The following is a 19,589-nucleotide window of genomic DNA, read 5'->3' as shown; positions in this document are numbered from 1 at the left end:
ATCCTTGGCTTTACTTAACTTGTAGCTACATCACTCCAATCTATAATTCCTTTGTCGTATGACTCCAATCTCTACTTCTTTTATGTCTTCACATGATTTTCTTATAAGGACACCGATCATATTGGATTAAGGTCTCATCTTACTCCAGTAAGACCTCATCTTAACTAGTTACATGTACAGCCACCCTTTTTCCAGATGACATCATATTCTGAGCTACTGAGAGTTAGAATTTCAACATATCTTTTGGGGTGACATGTTTCAATCATAATGTTCATCAAGTTTATGGAATTATCATAGAACAAGTTTATGAATACCAGCGACTTTACTAGCTTTGTTTTTTTTTTCTCCCAGGTATGTCACTCAGACCATTCCCTTAGTTAATCCTACACATGAAACCTTAGAATTGGAAGCAACAAACAGTAATCCTGAAAATTTTATCCTGGATGTTAATCCATCACAAGTAAGTACATTCAGAAAGCCATGAAATCTACTGCTACTAGAGCATTTTCCAATTCTGATTTTGGGACACTAGTGGAGTATTATTTAAATTATTAATAAGGATTCAAATTCCTAAATTTTAAAATATAATTTTCTCATGTACAATTCCCCCTGAATTTTAATTTATCAATAAAACAATATCATGTTAATATAAACTTTTGAAATTATATATGCTAGAGTCATGCTCATTTTCAGTATTCCATCTAAATGTTTTAAACTGTGTTTTATTTCTGACCATTTTAGTAATCAGTTTTTGTAATAGTTTTCAGTAATGTGATTTTTCACTCAACAGTAATTATATGTTTCCAGGATCCCAAGAGACCAGTTCTTTTCTATCCCTCCCTGAGTTCTTGCACACCCACAACCCCCACTGCTCCCCTCCCCCCCAACACACACACAAACATACTCTTTCTAGATAATGCTGACAGCTTTGCCCCTCTTTGCTCCTTTCTCTGCCCCAGTCTCTCTTCTTAGGTCCTGGCAGGTGCTAGAACCAGTCAGTAGGCCTGAATCACTTTTCTCCTTCCCCTAAGTTGCAAAACAAGATCCTAAGGTTTGACATGACTGTCTCTGTTTCCAAAGCATAGGACACCAATTATTTATGTTACCGCCCAACCAAGTTCATTGCCTGCTGCCCAGAGGAAGCCAATACACTAAGACAGCAAGTGTTACAGCAGAGAAAGGGTTTAATTAATTCTACATAGCACTAAGTGGGGAGATGGGAGGAATTTCTCAAATCTGCCTCCCCAAAAATTTGGGAGAAAGGGTTTTTAAAGACAGTTTGGTGGGCAAAAGCCTAGGCAATTGGGTCTGCTAATTGGCTGGGTTTGGGGTGGAACCACAGGGTGTAGAAATTGTCTTCTTTGCTAAATCAGTTCTTGGATGGAGGTCACAAGACCAGTTGAGTCAGTTCCTTGGTATGGGCCACTGGTCTGGGTGGGTCAGCCATTCCACTGGAATGCAGAGCCTGGAAGATATCTCGGAAACTACTGCTAGGTTTTGAAAAGGTGATGTTATCTACAGAGAAAGTTAAGGATCTTTATGACCATCAGGTATGTGACTCCTCAGTAGTAATCATAGAGAAGCAAAGGGGGACAGTGACTAATTATTATCAAGCAAATGAGGGGACAGAGACTGATTATTATTATTATTTTTAGCTAGGCCTGTGCCTTCACAGAGTTTTGGGCCCTTACCACAGTTCTAGCCTTGCATCCCTTTATTGATTTGTAAGGGCAATTTCATTTATAGTGAATGCCAAACCACATACTTTTAGGTAAACTTCAAAATGATAATTATAATAGATTATTTTTAAAATGATAATTATAATAGATCATTTTCACCAAGGAACTTCACAGCAAATCATGAAGTCCTGCTAGTAGGTATAGTATTTAAATAAAAGCTTTGTATTAGTTTCCATTTAATGATTATTTTAAAAATCTACACTTTGATTTTTTTATTTATATCTTAACACCTGTCTTTTGTCAATCACTGGTTGCCAACTAATATCATGATATAAAATTAGTTCTTAACTGCCATAATGTGTCAAATTAGAAATCACTAATTATTATATTGCTAAAATTGGTGTATATGTTTTAATCTTACAAAGATTATATTAAATTGTACATACATGCTTGTATTGTTAACACTATATTTTTCATAAAGTATGGAAAGCATGATGTTCAGGCTATAGTTTACATATTGCTGAAATTCCTCATTAAAAAGTAGTGTTTTCGTACACTTTTTTATCTTTACATTTAGAGAAGAGTCTAATCTGTGATCTGAGGGAAAATAAATGAAATATATTGCAGATGCCACCTTATATTACATAAATAAGAATATGGACTCTGCTTTAACATTTTCAATCAAGGCTTTCTAGTCTACTCATTTCTTTATTCATTTATCAAACTTTATTGAGCACTGAATATGCAATTAACTCTAATATTAGGAAATAACTCAAAAGTTATATGTGAGGAAAATACTATGTTATAAAACAAATAAAAGCACAAATTAATGGTATTGATAACAAATGAAAAATAGAGATATTTCTATATCTATAGAGAGACTAAACTATTATTTTTCATACTTGCTGAGTTGAAATAATATATGAGATGCATTTGAGGTATCATAGAGAGATACATCCTGAGATAAAAATATTTGCTGTAGATAAACCATGAATTTAAATAAACAAGTGATTCTTTTCTAAATATAAAATCAAGTTTGCATTGGCATTTCATAGTCATTATCAGAGTTTATTGGGCATCAACTGCTATAATATATTCTACAAGGATTGAATGATATTGCTAAATTGCAGTTTTGCTTTTTCAAAGATTATCTGGGAAAATATATTAGTGAAAAATAATAACCTTCCTTTCCAGACACATGTCACTCATTCTATCATTCTGTAAGTGTTGATATTAAATATTATTCCCAGTGGAGCATTTTGATTATCTAATATACCCAAGCCCTTGTTATATTGTGATGGAGTTGCTGGTTTCTTTCACAGTCTCTAAAGAGGTAACTCAAACTAATACTGTACAGACTCAAGTTATTCAGCAGGTCACACCTTGCATGTATATATGATAGGATGAAGAGGAAAACTGCATTGCACATTAAAGATGCATGTCTTAAATGTATGCTTAGAAGCAGTTCATTTCTTTTGACACTGCCAAGGCTACAAGTTAGGTTCCTGGTGGTTTCATATGTACCATGGGATGGACAGTATGCTATTGGCTCTTAAATAAAATGTATATTTCTTTTATTGGGGGTTCTAAATTAATCCTGACTGCCTTTTACACAAGTACTTACATATGATGATTGTCTGGGGTAAGAACATGGTGTGAACACCACTAAACACTGTTTACCACAGACCCATTTACCAATATTTGGGGAGCAGGCATACTGAGAACAGATAAGATGTGCAAAGCAACACATTAATCACACAAACATCAATCCTGCATATACCTAGCACACAAAAATGCCAGCTCAAACACAAGTGTTAATTTTTGTTTCTCTTTTGCTTTTTCCTGAATTTACATAGCTGATTATAGCTCCTCACTCCACCATAGAGTTACCTGTTCACTTTTATCCTTCTATGCTTGGAAGAGCTGATCATCAAGCTTGTATCAACTTCTCCTGTGATCAGGTATGATGGTATGATAGAGTATTCTTGGACCAAGTCAAGTTAATTAAATTTTAGAATTAATGTATAAATAAATCTAATTCATCCAGTTAACATCTTTTGCAAGTAAACAAGTTCATTGTAAATCATTAATTAAATGAACTTTTGAAAATACAATAAATATCATGTACTTGCAGACATATAAAATATTTTTAAATCCATAGATTACTTAAATGGAGCATAATAGATGCCCAGATTTAAAACATAAGGTATTTTCATGTAAATATCAAATCACTGGCATTTATGTTAATTTTCTGACTTGAGATTTACTACTCAACTTTCCATAAACTTAAATATAAAAAGGTAAAGAATCCAATATTGCAAATATTGTGTAATTTTTTCTACCCAGTTTTATCTGTACAGTGTTCCTGAATAATAATAATTTGTTAAAACAACAGTTAATTATTTGTGAGCATTTCTAAATGTGCCACATGTCATTCAAAAAATTATCTCAATTCATTCTCACTGCAGTCTTATAAAAGAAGTATTGTTATCAATTCTATTTTATGAATCAGGAAGCTGAGACACTGAGACATTAAGATCAGGAGCTGGTAAAAGGTTGAGCTGAGGCCTGAACCCCAAATATCTGGCTTTAACTTATCTTCATGATTATTTTTCACAGTTACCTGTAGTTTGCCAAGTGATTGTAACTCTCTTACTGCCAATGAAAATTTTACATAATGTTTTACATTTATTATTATTTTTACTTCTTCAAATGTTGATAGGGAGGAAGATAAATGGAGGAATGCACTTTATATCCAAAAGACATCAAGGAGCTCACAAATCCTGACATTGGAGAGAAAATGGAATCAAATACAATAAAGAGGTCTCTATGTCAGTGCAGAGCCTATGTGTGACTGAAGTGTTCTCTTTTCCAAAAAATTTTGAAATTTTTTTTTTTTTGAGACAGAGTCTCACTCTGTTGCCCGGGCTAGAGTGCCGTGGTGTCAGCCTAGCTCACAGCAACCTCAAACTCCTGGGCTCAAGCAATCCTCTTGCCTCAGCCTCTCGAGTAGCTGGGACTACAGGCATGCACCACCATGCCCAGCTAATTTTTTTTTCTATATATATTTTTAGCTGTCCATATAATTTCTTTCTATTTTTAGTAGAGACAGGGTCTCGCTCTTGCTCAGGCTGGTCTCGAACTCCTGAGCTCAAATGATCCTCCTGCCTCGGCCTCCCAGAATGCTAGGATTACAGGCGTGAGCCACGGCGCCCGGCCTTGTAATTTATTTTTAGCAAAATGGTTTTGAAGCTGTTAAATTTTCTAAATACTGTAATAACTGAATTACACATGACCTGAAACAAATACTATGGAAGTATGCTTGGTTTTCAAAAACATTAAAGGATACAAACAGTAATCTTTCTCATACAGAAGGAAATGTATAATGGAGATTATTTTCTGTTAGAAAAATAATTTTAACAAGGCTGATCTTTCAAGTGATTGCTTTATAGCAGGGTTAGAATCCCTTCACTTTAATTATTGGAGACAATTTAGTTGCTTACATTTCTGGTGGAGAGTATATCTACTCTAGGATAGTCTTGCAAGTCAGAAGGGCAATGATCAATTCCGCATCTTAATAGCTTTAAAAAATCCTAGCCCAGAAATTGAACAATAAATTCTTTATCAAACACAAAAGAACTCAAACAAGTAAATAATCAATTCAAACCTTTTGTGAATCAGTTGAACACTGTTGCTGGATTTCAGTCACTCTATCTCCTTCTGACTTGTAGCAAATCTCTAAAGTTTTATCTATGATCAAACTTCAGTCAATAATTCATCCTTTCACCTACCAGGTCGAGACCCCTTCAACCTTTTCAATGTATTGTTGTAACCTTTGTGATTTTTCTTGTCCTTTTTTTTTTGTACTTGAATCATTCAGGTCTTCCTTTTTTATTTAATTCATCCCATTGACACCTTTTGCAAGAAAAACTAAAGTATTAATTGAATGAACTTTTGAAAATACAGTATGCAGTATATATGAGCAGGCATTTAAAGAAGGATTTCTTTAAAATAATGCTTTCGAGTTTATTTTTTTCTAAGAGTTTGGAATAACTTCTTACCATTAGGGAAAAACCCAAATAGATTTCTGTCCCTCTCTTGATTTAACTGATTAAATCTATTTGAACTGACACACACAACTGAGTAGCTGATTAATCTAAAATAAACTACTGGCAGTGTTTATAGGATAAACTTTAACTGTTTCTGATTGTACCTCTTTGATGAATTGAGGGAAATGGCTATGGTTTATTATCTACTTAATTTGTTTCTGGTTTCAAGCCATGTGAAAAACTTTCCATTATAAAAAAATCTAACTTTAGGCTCAAGTTGTTTGTGCAGATTTTGAATTGTGAGATTAACTTAGTTAGGACTTCATAACTACAAATACCATGAGGTCATATTATACAATCAGAATCTCTAAATGATATTATGTTACTGCAAACCAGAACAAGAGTAGCAGCAGTAAGCAGCAAATATGGTAATTGGAAATTCTCTTTGGTCTCAAACATTGTGTTCTGAGATTTTCTTTCTCACTTTTCTGATGTTTCATTTTGATTTTCAAATAGCTGCCTTGTTTATTTAATTTATACTTGATTGTGTGGCTCCTTTCATGTAAAGGTCAGCATAGCAATAAAGAAGAAGAAGATATAAAATCAGAGTAGTTTTATAATGTAGCATGAATCCATCATCCTTGCAGCCTTTCTCCATGGAAAGTTCTGTTGATTCTCATCAAACTTTAATTCTCTGGAGCTTTGCTCAGTGTGCAAGCCAGATTTACCATCTTTTAGTTCTACTAGTTTTATCTTCCAGAAACATTGGGATTGGACCTTTAAAAGTTTTAATGTCTCTCCTTTAGAAAAAGTTTGAGGTAAATATGAGCTGAAAATGTTGCTTGTTTTTGTAATACACATGTTCACTGGATCACTTTTTAATTTCCCTCTCTGAACCCAAGTGGATAGTTTAATCAATGCTAGGACAACAGTTGGATATGTGTTCAATAATGGTGGGATGTGGTTTAACATAGAAACTCCAATATTTCAGGCCACCTGAGGAAACATGAAAACACAACCTTGTTTTCTGTCATTTGGATAATCCCCAATGGCTTAACGTAATCTGATTTCTGTTATCTACGATTTATTTTATAAAATAGTCAAATAGTAAATAATTTACTTAAGCCAGTTATTAATTTAATTTAATCTTGATGATTGAATTCAGTCGGTCAGTTATGTGAAATCAAGTTAAGACATCATAGTTGAAAATGTAGAGAACTTATATTTGCTAGTAGAACCCGTGACTAGAGTCACTTTAAGATAATATTCATATAAAATTTGCCTTTAATCTTCACTACTAAAAGACACTGTTTTATGGATTTCCTGTCACCATCTCTCCTACTTTGAAACAATCTTAAAGCAAGTTTCCCTCTTTTTATTGGAATTTAAGCTTGGAAACATCTATGTAGTTTGAGAGATTATAAACTAGTATATTATTTATTGTTTTTTTTACAACATTAGAAAGTATTTGGTGCAGAATGTTAAGATACCTAGAACTAAGTCCCAGTCTTTTGTACTCTCAAGGGACTTTTATTCTAAAAGAATACAAAGAACATTGTCAAACAGACCTTTACAGGCTTATGAAACCTAGAGAAATAATTGAACAGCCACATTCAATTTCCTTCACATATTTTTTGAGCCTTTCACCCATATCATGTGATACCAGAAAACATACTGTACTAGATTATGGGGATAAATAATATAACACACATTGTACACATTTCCTTTTAATGGGACTTCACTCTGTGCCTCACTTTCTTTGCCTCCATGTGGTAGCTATGTGAATTTAGTTTGAAATTCAACTTAAAATTTTGGAAACTACATACAGTGTTTAGAATGCAGTTTGTCAGACAAATCGATTTAAAAAAAAATTGAACAGAAATGCAAGTTTTTCACTAAAGTTTCTCTTTTATGTTGCTATAAATAACCTTATATCCATTGAAATATGTTTGATATCTGAATATTGGTCTTTTGCCCTCTTCTGTTTCAATGTAAAAATATACATAATGACTTTTCAATAAAATCAAAAGGAATTTGGAAAAGAAAGGAAAAATAAAACATGCACATTAAATGTAACAAAACTTTTCTTATTTGCCAAAATTTTATGTGTATTACATTTATAAAGTATTAGAAATAAAATATATGTAATTAAGATGCATATGTTATGAATGTTTATTTTCAAACAGTTTAAAGAGTGGAAATTCTACGTCTCTGGAATAGGACTATTCCCCAAGCCTCTAGACACGGGAAGAATAACTACATGCGTTGGTTGTCATTCACTTATTATTATATCTTTCAAAAATCCCACCAATGAAGATGTTCTCATCGACATCTTGCTAACAAGTAAGTTTTTTCTTATATTTTACGTGTTATTTTATAGGTAGTAATTAAACTTATTTATTATAGAATCAAAACATTTTAGAGCTAGTGGGCAATTTAGAGATCCATTAGCCCAAGAGCATCATTTTATAAATGAGAAAACATAAGATTTGAGAGATGAAGTATCTTGGCTGAAATCACAGCTCCTAAATGGCAGAGCCAGAATCAGAATTAGATATCGGTATAGTAAGTCAAGTTCTTCCAATTCTATCTGTAAACCCAAATATATAAATTAGTATATTTATAATATACTTATATTATTCAAATGTACCAATACTCATTCCTCAAAAGTATATAGAAATTATGATATTATGATTTTGTTTCCTTTCCACATTTTTAAAATAGACAACATATTTGGATTAAATCGTGGTTCCAGCCAGACTTGTCCTTTTTTTATGTCATGTTGAGGATGCATGTTTTTAAATTAGATTGAAGAATTTGATCACTTTGTATTAAATGACCAAATAATGTGAGTCTGAAATAAAAATTAACTCATCATGAATTTTCTGAAACACATTTTTCAATGTAATATTGGACATTACCAATCTGTCTTTTCAACTATTATTACTACTTCTACTAAAATTACTACTAGTACAATTGCGGGGTTAAAGTTATACATGTGTTAAGGTTTTTTTATGTAAATGACCAACTCACTCTCCAGAATGATTATATCATTGCAATTCATCAGGAGTATAATATAGACATTACCTATTTTCCTGAATCTTGCAAGCACAGAGTAGTAACATTGTGTTTAATCTCTATCAATCTGGTTGGAGAAAAATTGTACCTTATCATCATTGCAAATTCACTATTTTTTCATAATGTTGAAGCTGAACACTTTATCGTTTACCTGTTGGAATTTTGTTTTTTTGATCATCCCTTCATGCTCTTACTATGAAATAATTTTAAAAATTAAGAAAGTAGTGTCATCTCATGTAAAATTTCCTTATAAGAACTTCAGCTGTGATGAGGAGAAGCACATAGTATTTAGTAAAAGTTGAATTCAGGCTCAAAGAAGTCAGCAATTTAAGATGGAAGAGACTTGATACTTACATGTATAAGCAGATTGAAGAAGCCAGGGTTGAGTAGGAGTCAAAGGCATAAGGGAGGTAAGATTTAACTGATGGGCAAGGGCTCTGAGAGGACTGGGATCAGAGTAGAGGTAGAAGGAAGAGCCATAAACAGAAGGAGCATTTCTACCCTTGGACAGGTGGAGGTAAGATAAAACAAATGTGAAATGTAGATAAATTGGTAGGTAGTGGAAGGGCTTTGGAATTGAAAGCAGTGATGTTTACATTTTCGTCCGCTGAGGAAAGGAGATATAGTAGTGTCAGATTTTAGTATGAAATGTTGGTTCTTGGCATGCCCATGGCCGAAGAATGACCAGACACACCAAAGTTAGGCAAGCATGAAAATGAGGTTTACTGAGGATAGAAAGATAGGATTATAGGGCAAGAGCAAGGTATAGATTTACAGAGCATGATACATATACCACAGATGACAACCGGACCCATTGTCACAGCTAAGGGAGAGCCAAAGGAAGGGCACAAAAAGGGCTTGGTTATGGTCTGTGTCTTGTTTTATGGTGCCCAGATTGGGACTTCCCTAGTGGCTCAGACCTCACCATAGAACCACTTTGAATGGACAGTTGGGAGTTGCATTACTATGCATGTGGCTTGTTCTAGGTCAATTTCCAGACCTTATGGTACCTATACTGCTTGGCCCATGGGCCAGAGAGTCCTCTGGATTCTTTTGCTGCTGGAGTGCTAAGGTATGATTGGCAGATTCGTGGGGTATTCATAGGTATGGCAGTAGCTCAGGGCAGAATTAGGGTGGGGCAGGACCAAGAAGGGGGCAACAGCACCCACTTTCATCCCTAGGAGACCTGTAATCCCTCACTGTCTTCCTAACAGTAGGGAATTTAAAGAGTGGAGTGATGCTTTGGAATAACTGCTGGAAGGAAGGAAAAATGGACCTGACAAAATTCAAATATAAAAGGAGTTTTGTTTGGTTGGAATTGGAAACCATAAATTTATATAGGCACAAAAAAATAAATGTTTGTGAAGTTTGTACCAATTATAAGGCTCAGAATTTCTGGTGTGAGAGCACATAAGGCACATCAATGGATTTTTTCAGGGAATGGGATTTTCAGGGTAGGTGCAACCAAATGACTTCAGAAATATGAGAGTGATATAAAAACATTTAGATCAAGATTTTAACATTAAAAATAAATTGTGAAATAATTTTTGGCTTCTTAATTTTCTAAAATTGTTTCTGCCATGTAATAGGAAAAAACAGTAAGTTTGACAATTAAAAGTTTATCAGTTTTTTCGATTCAAAACAGACTTTTTTTTTGGAATCTAATTTTTTTTTTTAATTTCAGCTTATTATGGGGGTACAAAAGTTCAGGTTATATATATTGCCCATGCCCCGCCATCCCCCCCGAGTCTGAGCTTCAAGCGTGTCCATTCCCCAGACAGTGCACATCGCACTCATCATGTAGGTATACACCCATCCCCACTCCCCAGCCCCCGCCTCTGTCCGATACCCAATTGGTGTTATTCCCAAATGTGCACTTAGGTGATGATCAGGGAAACCAAGTTGCTGGTTAGTACATGTGATGCTTGTTTTTCCATTCTTGGGATACTTCACTTAATAGAATGGGTTCCAACTCTCTCCAGGAGAACCAAAGAGATGCCATATCACCGTTATTTCTTAGAGCTGAGTAATACTCCATGGTGTACATATACCACATTTTACTAATCCATTCATGAATTGATGGACATTTGGGTTGTTTCCACATCTTTGCAATTGTGAATTGTGCTGCTATAAACATTCGGGTGCAGGTGTCTTTTTTATAGAATGATTTTTGTTCTTCTGCAAATCAAAACCACAAAACAGACTCTTAAGTAAACTCACTCTCTGGGGGTAAATGTTCAGGCTCTCAGTTTCTCTCACTTCTTCCTTCAACCTGAGGAGATAATGGTCAAAGGAAAATCGTGGAAGCTCTGATCTTATCTCTCTTTCTTGATCTCCTTATACTATGCAAAAGATCCTCCTTCCCCTTTGTTGCTGATGAGATATCCATCTCTGTCATAGCCTTCTCCTTCTCCCTTCTGTGGATTCTTTTTCTAGGCATTATCTATATACCTACTTGTGCTGATGTTCCCTGGTGACTAAGCCTTACAATTTGTCCTGAACTATTGAAAGTCTACAGGGATATATGACTGATGAGAAGAATAAAAATATTTAATAGATATGTAAAATATACTCATTACGGAAGGTACTAAATTAATGCCTTGTCACTTAAATATTGGTAAATGTCTTACAATTTTTTCATGATAGCACTATACAATGTCTTCCTATCTTTCAAAAGATGTTGAAAATATTCCTGGAGGTGCTAGAGAATTCAAAGAATCCCCACAGGGAAATTGATAGCAAGACTCATATTACCAAGTATTTAGTTGCTGGTATGAGGGATCTCACAGCATTTCAGATCCTACATTCCTCACCTCTCTCTCATTCTCTCTCTCTCTCTCTGTCTTTCTCCCCCCCACCCCTCCCCCAACCACCCCCTTACTTCCCAAGCCTGGAATGATTACTTCCTCTGCTTGATATCATAGCAGCTTGTGCACAGATTTATTTAAATATCTGTTACACTTATTGTAGCTAATATTTGTCCTGACCACGATATTTATGAGATCTTTGTGGTCAGGATCTGTATATTAGTCACCTTTATAGCAAATAATATAGAGCAGACCTTCAATGCTTGTCTGCCGAATGACTGGACTGCAAATAAAATAGTAAAATTTCTAAATTTAGAGACAACACATGGTACAAATAAAATGTCAAGAGTCCTTTGAATATCAAAGGGCATTGATTTTGGGAGATGTGATAAAAATAGAAATAGCCTAGATATCAGCTGGAGAAAAGACATTGGAGAATTGGGCAATTCAGAAGTTTGATAATGGTTTGAAATTCCAAAAATGCTGCCCTCTTGGAGAAATAGTGAATTTTGAAATATATCTATATACTTTATATATCTCTAACTCCATCTATCTATGAAAGATGGGGGGGGGGAAGAGAGAGGAGATATACCAGGATATTGTATTGCAAACCCTTAAATACTGTGATGACTCCAGGTTTTATCCTCCAAGTAGTGAGGGTTTTCAAAATATTTCCTGTGTTTAATGCTCCGCATTTTAAAAGCTGACTCTAGAAATACTTGTGAACAATGAATATGGATGGAAGGGGAGTGACAGACTAGAGTTGAGAAGCAAAGCTCAGAAGATTTAAGCCAGTAACAATGGAAAAATCCATGACTACAGGTAGCAGGAAAGCTCACAGCGTATTTCTAGAATTTTTCCAAAAATCTCTGAGATAGAATCTGTTGCTTTAGCCAACATATTTAATGTTTCATGTGTCCAAACTACTTTTTTTCAAATAATTGTACTATGCTGCCTAAATTAATGTTTCTAAATACCTGTCTACATATCTGATATTTTTAATACCGCAGATGAGTGTTTGGTTACATCTACTTTAAAATAGTTCCATGATAAAAATTATTGTGACTGTGCTATTTAGAGCAGAAATTGAACACCCTGTTCACACCTGTGCATTACAGCAAACTCATAATTATTTCCTGAGGAGAATTTTGGCACCATTCATAAGGACTTACTGAGTGGCATGGCTTACCTTCCTCTCAGGCATAAATCCTTGTTATGCTCCACAATTTCCACATGAGGATGCGGACCTGACATTTAATACAACTTTTGGATAAGGCATAAGGTTCACTTGTAATTGAACAGGTGATAAAGAGTTGTGACTGAATCAAATGATATACAATACTTGCCAATTATTAAGATGTCATTTATGGCAGACACTGTACTAAGTACTTCATTTGTGCAATTTCTTTATCTCCAGACAACAAATATTCAGTTGGTACTTGTCTAGACCACCTTCCAACTACCAACAACTGTAACTTCTTGGGGTGTTTCCTCTGGCTGCCAGAACCTGCTCTGCTCAACTAGGGCAGGCTGGAGGTACTAGTGAGTTAATTTTCCCTCAAAGGATGCATGACAGGGAGTGGCAGATAAATATCATAGTTCCCACATCCCCGGGTAGTATACTTTTGAGACGTATGTTCTGAACTGGTTCTCAGAATTCTCCAGCTGCCTTGAGCCTCATTTGTCCACAGGAGTAACTTGACTGATAAAACATCATTCACTGGATTCCTTCCAGTCTTTGTCTCACTTCTGCACTCGCCTACTGACATTTCCTTAGATCACTTCCCAAATAACAGCTTCTGAGGAAACCCCAATTAAGACAGGAACCCTCTGAAACAGACATTATATCTGTTTTTAAAGATGAAAAAAAATGAGGAATAGAGAGTTTTTGCAACTTGCTCATGTTCACAGAACTATTAAATGAGGGATCTGGGATTAAAAACCCAAGTCTGCAAAGCCGGGTGTCTGAGTCACTGCACATGGCTTCTCCATAAGCAGGTAGAACAATTTCTCACTTAAGTGTTTGTGTGGGTATATACAAAACCAAAAGGCTCCACTAAAGAAATAAAGTTAGGAAAGGATTACAGGAAAAACTTGCATACTATCTATTTCTTTGAGTGCTCTGAAATCTACTCATGGATTAAACTGAAGGAGCCAAAATCCCAGTACCTGAAATGACTACATCCTCCCCTGACCATGCTAATAATTCCGTTCAGTGAATTTCACTGTGTTGTGATATCATCAACCCAAAACATCAAATGACATAGAAATATTCTAAGGGAATCATCGTAATGTGTTGGTGGAGATGTCAAAGGCTTTCTTGTTACATTGCACAGTTTTTTTTTATGAAACCTTTTTATGAAATCAGTTGTTAATATAAGGAAGAACAGTTGCCACTTTTGAGCAATTGGTTGCCTTTTATCCTGTGGAGACTGATTGTGACACTTCATTTTTCTTACACACACTGGCTGCCTGGAAAACATTTTGGCTTATTCAGAGAAAGTGACACAACCATGCTATCTCTCATTCCTGACTGCAGGTGATGTCTCTAATCTTGTTTTCACCTTCTAAAAAAATTATTTCTAATTCATCTTTTCTCATATCTCATATCTTTGTGATACCTTTAATAGTTTTTTTTATAACAGGTGAGGGAATAAATAAATGCACATACATGCCAAAAAGAATAGCAGTTTGTAGTTTTCCCAAGCTTTTGATTGCTGCAGAAATAGCCTACCCAGGACATGATAAGTCTGTAATATTATTGTATTGTAGCTCTCAACTTCTCTTGGACTTCTGTCTTAGAAGTCTCTAGGCAAGGAAACTTGCAAACTATAACAACAGGAACAGGGCAAATTTTTGAAAGCGCTTTCAGTTGAACGTTATGCAAGGCAAGGTGTAAAAAAGATCATGTTTCAGGAGTCCATACATATCTTAATCCATGCCAGTTTTCGAAGGTGAACGAGATAGGGTGGCTAGAGAGAAGATGACCTAAACAACTGAGGATAATAAGGGTATCTCTAAAGCAAACCATTAATGAATCCCATGAGGAGCAGGTTATAGAAAAGCTTTCAAATAGCCTGGGAAACTAGGATTTGTTACCATCGCAGTATGTACCACACTTGAGCTCTTTAAAAATAACTCTTAGAGATCAGTATTCCCACTTTTCGGATGTAGAGCCTCAGACTCAGGAATTCCTCAAAGCCATCCAATGAGTAAGTGGTGGAACAGGGTCTTGAACTCATGATGTCTGTCTTGTTTAGGATTCTAAGTTATCTGCTCACAGATGGCATTTTTAAAGCCCGGTGATAAGACCAAGTATGACACTTGCCGCTCTCTTTGCTTCCTCCTCTTGGATTGCAGGGGAACAAGCCTCCTTCCATCCTATCTAAGGCCCCTTGGAAATGTCCCTACTGCCACTCCTTTCACATTTTCTCAGCTCTTCTTGTCTCTCTTTCCTCCTTTCACTCTACCATTAGACACAAGCTCTGCCTGATCCGCACATACTTGGGCTTCCAGTCTTGCCCTTGTTTGGCCTGGATGTGTACTCTTACTCGCTGACCGGTGTCTATGGACTCAATTCTCAAAATTCTTTCTTATCAGTAATTATGACACCTACCTGAGACCTCATCTCTCAGGTTTACATCCTGCTCAGCTGGTAATAGAGGTGGAGAAAGAGATGGTAGTCATGAATGGAAAGCAAAGACCTAAATTGAAACATTAGAAATTAGGGCCTGATGTACACATGTTGCCAGTTTAAGGACACATCTCCATTAGATGTTGGTGACCTTGCTCATATAACCATATTCCAAACTTGCTAACTGGTATGCTTGTTAATGCCAGAGGTTACCTTAATTAATAGCTTTATTTTTTCCTAAAAGAGAATTTCTATTTTAGCATACATGTTGATAAGGCAGGAGTTAAATATTTAGTCACTATTTATTGAGCATCTATTTTGCACTTGAACACCTTTCTATGCACATTCCAAAATTATCTTTCATTTGGAGAAAAAATATATATGGACAAACATACACACACATGCATACATACATTGTTTTTATTTTGTATGATATTCTATATGTGAAATCTCAGTACAGATTATATACCTAAATGTTGCTTAAATGAATGATGCAGTAATTAATGCATACAAAGTAGCTATTTTGACTACTTTTCTACTAAAATAGCTATAGCCTGGAAATTATTCAATCTTTTTGTTTAATTCAAATTTAAATGCAATATTAGTAATCTGATTCAAATGTGTAAATAAAAGTTAATTCTATTTCAGACATCAGTAGTTTATTCAAGAGTAAAACAAAGTAACACTGAATGAAAATTTCCATACCAATTAACATAATATATTAGTTCTACAGATACCAACTTCCATTTTGAGGGTTGATCAATGTAAACAAAGTATAGTGATGAGTTCTTGTTGACTTTGGGTTAATTATGACCATGGTATTCACCAGTAGTGCAGTAGTAAGGCACACAGTATAGCATAATTATGATAAGTTAATCATACTCACGGGACATGGAGAGGAAATACCAAGTACATTTCATTTCACATGGTAGAATTAGTTTATGAAAATCTTATCCCTGGAGACCCTCTAAATCTTATCTAAAGTACATCCAGAGTTGAATAAATATTTGTGTTAAATGCATAGTAATCATTGCAAATTGCCAATCACGGTGAGCATGACTTTATACGTAACAAGAGAGATAAATAAGTGAGAGAGAAATAGGTCTCTCAAATTCAGACATTCAACTTTTTAAATATTTGTATTAATAAATAAACAGTATTAGGAGACTTGAGATTTGGGGACAGGAAAGTTGGGATATCAAATATATTTATAATCTCCTTATACCTTAGTTTAGTTATTTGTCTCAGTTGACTTTGCTCATAACAAATAGTTAACCTTTTTGTAGTAAGAAAAAGTAGATGTGGAATAATTATAACCATTTTTCAGATGTGTAATCTGAGACTCTACTTGCTTACAATTACTTTATTCTTAGATACTGTTTAGATACCTTAATATCTGGAATTCATTTTACCTGATTCTTGATTAGGAACTCCCAAAATTCAGTAAGCGATAATTGGGATCTTATCAAAATTCCTATCCCCAGGTTCACACTCAGTTATTCTGATGCATTTGGTCTGAGGTAAGGCCATAGCATCACAGGCTATTCCAGTGCAGGTTGTCAGAAGACTATATACTTTTAGAAACACTAATCTTTACACATGGTCTCAAAACATTTTTTTCTTTTTATCACACACTTCTATTAGTAGATATTTTTCAGCATTCCCTTTAATGTATGTGTATTGACTTTTGAAATATGAGCAGGTAGCACTGTCCACTCATATTTAATGTCAACAGAGCTTATCTCTTTTTATAAAGAATCAATATATGTTTATGTTTATTGGTTTCAACTTACCATTAACATTGCATAAATGTTGTATATTTATTCATATGCATATACAGTTGCCCTTCGGTATCAATGGGGAATTGGTTCCAGGGCAACCCACGAGTACCAAAATCCATGAATGCTCAAGTACCTTAATATAAAATGGTGTAGTATTTTCATACGACTTACCCACATCCTCCCATATATTTTAAATCATCTCTAGATTACTTATAATACCTCATATATTATAACTGTTATATAAATAGTTGTTATTTTGTATTGTTTAGGGGATATGACAAGAAAATGTCTGTACATGTTCAGTACAAATGAAATCATCCATTCTTCTTTTTGAATCTTTTCAATCTTCTGTTGGTTGAATCCACAAATATGGAATCTAGGAATATGGAAGGCCTACTGTATTAAGTACTACAGTCCATTTTTAGACTCAAACAGGCTCTCAATAATATCTGTTAATTCAGTAGTCTCAATTAAGATTTCAAGAATTTATGAGTTGATTGTATAATTTTTAATATTACAGAGAAAATAATTTATAATGTTGGATATATTCTTCAAAATATGCCACTTAAATCTCATTTTAAAATATACATGGAAAAATATTCATCTTAGGTGTTTTCCATTAGAGGAGAATTTTGATTCCATTTCTTCTCTACTGCTGTTTTTCTTCTTGAATGTGACATTGAAGTATAATATCTCTTTATTTTTTAATTAGATCAGGAAGACACCAATTCTTTTGACAGTGATCATTGCTGGGATTACTTCATCGATAAGAATACTGCCTTCGGACTTGATGCTATGAGTGAAACACAAGGTACAGGAAAGAATTCTACCTTATATTCTGTCATTCTCTATGCTGTTGCATTTTAAAGATGATGAACTATTAATATAATTAATATATCTGTTGTCTTAATAAATATTTAATACAAGTTAAATTATAATTTTAAAATTTTGAAACAAATTAAGTCGGTAGAAAAATGTGGATAGTTTAGCTTTATATATATTCCTTACATTTGCATTTTTACATTTTATAGCACAAAAGTAAAACTTGCCAAATATTTTACCTTTGAAATTTTGAATGGTTGAATATCATACCATTTAATACATAGTTGTGTGAGTCAAGGAAGATTTCAGAAAATTATAAATAACTAGTGTGTTAAAGCTACTGATTACTTTTATTAAAACTAATTGTGTCTTTCTAAAACTACTGATTCCTTGTAAATTTATTGCAGGGTGTTATATCTATTTCTTCTATATGTTAACCATCCCACTTGCATAGGAAAAAAAATCTAAGAAATAATAAAGTTGCTTAAAAATCTAAATCTCAAACATTATAAATTTGCTTAAAAACAATAATGTTCTTAAATTATCAAAAAAACCACACTTGTCATGGTAAATGTGATAAAATGCAAATTATCTTAATATAATTAATACAAACATACTAATTGAAATCAATAACCACTACTAATACCCAATTAAAATGGGTTAATGACTTTCTTTTATATTTACTGTAATCATTTATGTCAGCATTCTAGAGCTCATTAATTCATCTCATTTGATACAGCACCTTCATGGCATAGGTGTTATTACTATTCTCATTGAATTAAGGAGAGTGCAATTCAGAAAAATCAACTTATACAGAATCCAAACAGTTGCTTAATGGCAGAGGTGGACCTCCTGTGTCTGACTTCAAAGTCTTTGCTTTCTATTTCTTTTCAATGCATTAAAAGGAGGATGAACAGTAGTTCACAAAAGAGGACATCAAGATGGTCAAAGAATGGTTGAAAATACGTTAAGTATCATGAATAATCAAAAAATCAATGGCCACCTAAGTTTTCTTTATCCTCTTGTGTGTTTTTGTTTGTTTAAATGAAACTACCAATGCTAATGTTTCTATGGTAAAATTGGAACAATCACAATACTTGTGGGAATACAAATTACTACCTAGTTTCTGGGAAATAATTTGTGTAATATATATAGAAACTTTGAAATTACCATCCTTTTGACCCAGTTCTCATGAGATCTCTTAAAGAAATAATATATGGTTAATATGTGAACAATATATTTGATACTGCATTGTTTATAATAGCAAAAAAATAAAAAATAGCATATTACCAAGTAATAACTTTACTATATTTGTGGCAACTACTTATGTCTGCTTATACTTAATTTTACTTATCCATTAAATACATGAGCCATTTAAAATTTTTTTTCTGCTGATTCTACACTTTCAATGTCTTTCCACATTGTGAAATATATTGAAAATTCATCTATGCTTCTTTTCTTCTTCTTTGTTTTTAATGGGGAAGGAGTTATATGTAGGTAGGCAAAGTTTTCATTTACTCCTTTAATTCATCCACATTTTGCTTTTTTGCTATGTAATAACAATATAATTTGATTTCCTTCTCATTTAATTAGCCACTTTTTCATCTTTTATTGAATAATAACAATCATTCTGTTGCTATTTAGTTTTGCAATGTGACTCATCCAATATACAGATCAAAGATATTCTGTTCCTTGGATCTGTATTTCAGATCTTGTGCCCGTGCCATAGAGTTTAAACC

The 19,589-nt window shown here is 34.0% G+C and overlaps 1 protein-coding gene across 1 annotated transcript in view; it reads left to right on the top strand.

Moving 5' to 3' along the window:
• Nucleotides 1-19,589, top strand: part of CFAP47 (cilia and flagella associated protein 47) — a 541,061-nt gene that overhangs the window by 303,499 nt on the left and 217,973 nt on the right. Inside the window, exons 55-58 of the mRNA XM_069464301.1 lie at nt 352-460; nt 3,536-3,640; nt 7,915-8,071; nt 17,741-17,839. Coding sequence (XP_069320402.1) covers nt 352-460; nt 3,536-3,640; nt 7,915-8,071; nt 17,741-17,839 — 470 coding nt within the window. The remainder of the gene's footprint in view (nt 1-351; nt 461-3,535; nt 3,641-7,914; nt 8,072-17,740; nt 17,840-19,589) is intronic.

Source organism: Eulemur rufifrons, chromosome 30 (assembly GCF_041146395.1).
Source record: "Eulemur rufifrons isolate Redbay chromosome 30, OSU_ERuf_1, whole genome shotgun sequence".
Lineage (NCBI taxonomy): Eukaryota > Metazoa > Chordata > Mammalia > Primates > Lemuridae > Eulemur > Eulemur rufifrons.
The sequence above is the reverse complement of the archived record's forward strand: the minus strand, read 5'-3'. Positions and strand labels throughout refer to the sequence as shown.